We start from the raw sequence: 5,219 nt of genomic DNA, 5'->3' as shown, positions 1-5,219 counted from the left end.
TTTCAAAGAGCATCTGGGTTTTTTTCCCAGCTGAATGCTAGCTTATTTAGTGGTTTTCTTGCCTTTGCCAGTTTCAAGGAAGCTGACGAACGTGATCAGACAGGAGGCTTGAGTATACTGACACAACACAAATTAATAAACCAAAATGTTCCCATCAGCACTTAAACACACCTCATCAATCAAAATGTTTTTTTTTTCTTTTTTGTTTTATTACAAACAAATACAAAACAAAAACTCTACAAATTATTTCAAGACAACATTTTCCTTTTTTCAGCCTCTGGGTAAAAAGGTCAAATGTTTAGATCTTACAAAAATATGCGTCATGGTCGAGAAAATGGACCATTTTAACATTCTCAATATTTTAATTTCTACAAACCGTGACAGAGAACAAACATTTTCTAAATACACTGAAAATCGTTATTTATTTACAGGGAGTCAAAAAGGAGCCTGACAGTGGTCAGTACTTGAAGTCCAGACTAAACGGACTGGGATGGATGGAAACAGCACATTATGTCCTATCATGAGCACAGAGTGAGTGTCCCAAACAAAAGGTGACATGAGTCAGAGTCTGTTTGTTAAACATGACAGGATGTGCTGAACGTAGCCCTCACAGGTGTGTTATAGTCTCTTTCAGAGGAAGTGTTAAGAGTTGTTGGTTTGAGTCTGGTCCCTCCTCTCCCTCCACAACAAGCCTGTATCTCTACAGAGCTCTATAGTCCATGGAGGGTGGAGCTGATGATTTCCATGAAGGTGGCCTCGACACAGTAGCAGAGCTGGACGTCAGGGTCAGCTCCACCCAGCTCCTCTGCTGTCCTCTGGGGTAAAGTCAGCTTGGAGGAGGCTCCTCCTGGAACAGCTGCACTCTGAGGCTTCTCTTTCAGATGCTGCAGACCTGAGGGAGGGAAAGATAAACCTGTGTTATAGTTAAAGCACAAAGAATTGTTTTTAAAATACTTTTTTTACGGAGGGATTTAAAGTCTTTCAGCCACGCTCCCAGAAAACTATGCGCCGTCTTTGCTACTGGTGTATCCCCATTCCTTGATTCCTTTAGTCAGACTCCCATTATCTGCCACTAATGCAGCAGCTGCTCTTCCTGGGGTCCACATTCAAGGACAAGGATTAGGATAAGGACAAACTTTATTGTCCCCTGAGGGACATTCATCTTGGACCATAACAACAAACTTAACATTCAGTACATCTCCATCACCATCAAGGTTAGGTAGTTAACAAAAGAAATCCCTCTGTGTTCTCTTCATCTTCTCTCTTCAGCTTGTCCGAATTTGTCCTAGTAAGCTCTTTGTCACGTGGCGATAAGGTGCAATGAGAGAGAGTGATTAAAGTTCAATATTAGCCAATCTGAAATCAGCATTGAAAATGAGGAATGTCCAGCTGATGTTTGATTGGTTATGTAAGCTAGGATGGAACAGAACGGTGATAGATTGGTAGTCTCAGACGACGTCATAACACGGTGCCTCTTAGTAGGCATTCCTAGTCAACCACCGGCCACTGGAATGGTAAATGTTTTATAGAGAACTTTATCTTAAGTTCATATAGATTTAATTTCTATGAGCATATGAAACCAAAATGGTCAAAATTTCGAGCCCTGAGTGATAGAGGAAGATCAGGAACACCAATTTCTGGTTATAATCTTTAAGGGGATATACTTCAAAATCTACATAAAGTGGTTCTTACTTGATAAACTTAATGAAAACTACTACATACATGTTACGCTTCAGCACTAATAATACAAAATATAATTGAAAAAATTCTTAATGATCGATGAAACTTACGGGCAATGAGAGGGTCGATGTCTCTGGCTTTAGTGGCGACGTCAGAGGCACAGACTTGGCCCACTTGTACTAACAGAGCAGCCACGTCATCGTAAAGAGGAGGGAAGGCCTGGCAGAAGGCCACCAGACACGGCAGGATGGGCATGAAGAAGGAGAAACGCTTGGCACGAGTCAGCACTGAAAAAAAAATCAGAACACAGACTTATAGCAAACATACAGTGGCTGATGAGCTGGTACACACTGTACACTTATGTAATGGAGAGGGGATGATGCACTGACAGCCAAAGGCCAGGTGGTGGCAGCCAAATAAAGGGATACAAATATCCAGACATACTGTAAGACAGAGCTGATCAACTGTATGAGCTGTGATCTAAACAGTCAAAAGGGAGTCGTCTGGTGTATTGTGTATGATATGATTATGCTGAGAGTGTGTGAGGGGTATCCTGTCAATACAAAGGCCTGATGAAACTTAATGATGTATTAAAAAAACGTTGAAATGAAGTTAATATACATACTCTAAAATCCTCTTGTACACATGTTTATGCTGCATTTTATTTTTAAAAGTAAAGATAGTACAGTTTTCCCCAGAGGTGGCCTCCTCCTCGAAAGAACTCCCTAAAATTATACTGAAAATTATTCTAGTAATACTGAACTACACCACTTTAAATCTGCGCCTGTATAATGCTCTATAGATGTAGTTGTTTTTTTTTTTTTTGTAATGGCAGGTTAATTGGCTATAATTGCCATTTCTGCTGTGGGTTGGCCCTTAAATCTAACAGGGTAAAAATGTTCCCTCTTTAATGTGTGAGGTTTAAAGACAAAACAACAATGACAGTTAGGTTGACTGACCTGTGAGGAGGGTGCCCATGACGCTGGTAGCCAACCTGGCCACACTGAGAGACTTGGGCAGGGCGTACTGAGTACACAAGTATGACAGCAACTGGATTGCAAAGATCTGTGGGGACATATTCACAACTTCTTTTAAAAACAACCCCTGATATATTCAGGCACGAGCACAGGACAAGTCTAGGATTTAACGCCAGTAATAAGAGAAGAGATGAGAGAGAAGAAGGGGGGAGTAGGGAGGGCTCACCTGCTTCTCCAGCTGGGGCTGAGCCAGCAGCTCTGGGATGAAGTCCAGACAGATATGGATGGAGGGGATGCCTGCCACAGTGAGAGGCAGCAGAGCTTGAGGGTAACCCTGACAGAGAAGAGTTAGGGAGAGAACAGAGAATAGAAATCTGATGATAAAACCCAAGAACGATGAGAGGAAGAGGAGTGAAGAATACGGAGTGATTTAAATCATGTCCTGGTTTAAGCACTTTTACATTAAACGTGTGAGAGAATTGAAAGAGTGGAGTGTGCTTGGCAGTGAGGATGGTGGTGGATTAGGGTGAAAGAGGAGGGATTGGTTTGATGAAGTCACCATATGGCCGTCTGCTCCTCCTGGGAGAGCTGCAGCTACTCACCACTAAAGCCATGGCAGAGTGTGATGACTAATGGGGTCAGCATGACTTGGCTCTTCTTGAAAAACTGACTGGAAGGTATTTTCAGCCATATGGCACTATCAACTCAACTACTCGCAAAAAGGGCTTCAGCATGATATCATTACTTTCTAATGGCAAAACTTGGAGGGAGGCAAGAAAATGTGGTCGTGCAGGCATGTCAGAGAGAGGCTGTGATTTAAGCCAAAAGGTCAAACATGACACATGGCCCTCTTGGACCTGGATTAGACCGTAATACAACACACTGTTTAATGTTTCTGACTCTGTGAACTCGCCAGCTTTACAACTTCCACAGTGAAAGGGCAGATATTAAATGTGCAGCTCACTTGTATTTCTGACTCGTATTACCTGAAAGTGGACCAGCTTGGCGATGTTTGGGTCTGCGATGAACATCTGATGCAGCAGGCAGCAGATGAGACATTGCACCTCCCTCAGGTCGCTGAGAAGGCCTCCCTCCGGCTCGGCCTCCTCTGTGCTCCCTGTGGCTCTCGGCCCCAGGTTTCCTTGTTTAGATTTCCCTGGCGCGGGGCCCCTGATGCTCCTCAGCAGGCTCTCTGTGTTGGCCCCCAGATGCTGCTCTTCAGATGTTGGAAGACACACCTCCAGGAGAATCTGGACTGCTGCGCTGTCCTGGGGTTAAACAGAAAGAAAAGGTTATCTCTTAGAATTCTTTAAAACATTTCAGATTACTTCTGAATTTAGGATTAACTAAAGCCTTCTATCCAAAAAGAAAACAATACATTCATGTGGAGTTGAAATAATTGAGAAAAACAGTCCCAGACATGAAACATGTATGTAAAAGTCTTCTTAAGGTGGCAGATCAGCTCTGAAAATGATGTAGTGACATGCTTAATGAAGCAAAGTGTACGGTTTATGGTAATTCCTTTAATTAATTCACTTATAGCATTATGTGTTTTGCTCACATGTAAATTTCACTGCAGTGTAAGGTTGAAATTGTCCATATAGGCTGTCCTAGGTTAGTTCTGAGCAATAAGTACAACACAGTGGATATGTAACAGCCAGGTTGTTTCCACATGATCACTTGAAGCCTATGATCACGCCTGAGTCAAAGAAATTAGAAGTTCTTCCAAACCCTGAAGAAACATGTGAATGTATGGGGACACAAACGTCCTGTGAATGTGTCTTTTACCTGTGCAGATAGAAGGGCATTCTTCAACTCCTCCCTGGTGACCTCAGGCGTATCTGGCTGACCAGGGACGCCCAGGTTTGAGACTGTCTGGCTCTGTCGATCAAAGTCACCCGTCTCCTTCAGGTGACAGTGTAAGTAGGCTTTAGAGGCCAGCAGGTATCCATTCAGCATGTGAAGGACAATGTCCATAAAAGGAGGACACCTGCCAAAAAGGAAGAAGGGAAAAAAGGTTAAAGCTGTGTATTTGTATTTACTGGTTGATGGTGAAGCGATATATATTTCTTTGCATTTTGCAGGAAAAATGAAAAAAACCCTGAACATAAAAAAAACAAATATCACAGAAATAGATGACAATATATATTCTGTGGCAATAAATGCAGCCACCTGCAGAGGTCAAAATGGTGTGTATTTCACTACATGCCAATGTTTATACAGATTGCATACATGCAGTTACAACTTCTGAACACATAGGTTCACATACCACCCAAAAAAACAAATGTGTGACCACCCAGTTTAGCACAAACTTAAATGTGTGTCTGTGCTGTTTGTTACCACGAATGGCTGTCGACATGTTCTGCAGTTACCTGTACACCCTCTGATCACAGCGCAGCACAATGAGAGGGTCCACCATCAGGTCGTTCTGAGTGTACTTCTGCTGCCGGAGCAGCTTAGCTGAAGGCTGAAGGGCGTTTACCGTCATCACCCATAACCTGTAACACAGAAACATCACTTTAAATGCTCGTTCATGTAAACTGCTTGTATTTATATCTTTAT

General features: G+C 42.6%; 1 protein-coding gene across 1 annotated transcript in view; it reads right to left on the bottom strand.

Moving 5' to 3' along the window:
• Positions 1 to 265: 265 nt before the first annotated feature.
• ints2 (integrator complex subunit 2) overlaps positions 266 to 5,219 on the bottom strand; it is a 25,827-nt gene continuing 20,873 nt past the window's right edge. Inside the window, 7 exon segments of the mRNA XM_034683610.1 lie at positions 266 to 892; positions 1,791 to 1,967; positions 2,640 to 2,745; positions 2,884 to 2,991; positions 3,644 to 3,925; positions 4,446 to 4,647; positions 5,030 to 5,155. Coding sequence (XP_034539501.1) covers positions 711 to 892; positions 1,791 to 1,967; positions 2,640 to 2,745; positions 2,884 to 2,991; positions 3,644 to 3,925; positions 4,446 to 4,647; positions 5,030 to 5,155 — 1,183 coding nt within the window. The 3' untranslated portion in view covers positions 266 to 710.

Source organism: Notolabrus celidotus, chromosome 5 (genome assembly GCF_009762535.1).
Source record: "Notolabrus celidotus isolate fNotCel1 chromosome 5, fNotCel1.pri, whole genome shotgun sequence".
In the NCBI taxonomy this organism is placed as follows: Eukaryota; Metazoa; Chordata; class Actinopteri; order Labriformes; family Labridae; genus Notolabrus; species Notolabrus celidotus.
This window is presented reverse-complemented; position numbering and strand designations above follow the sequence as displayed.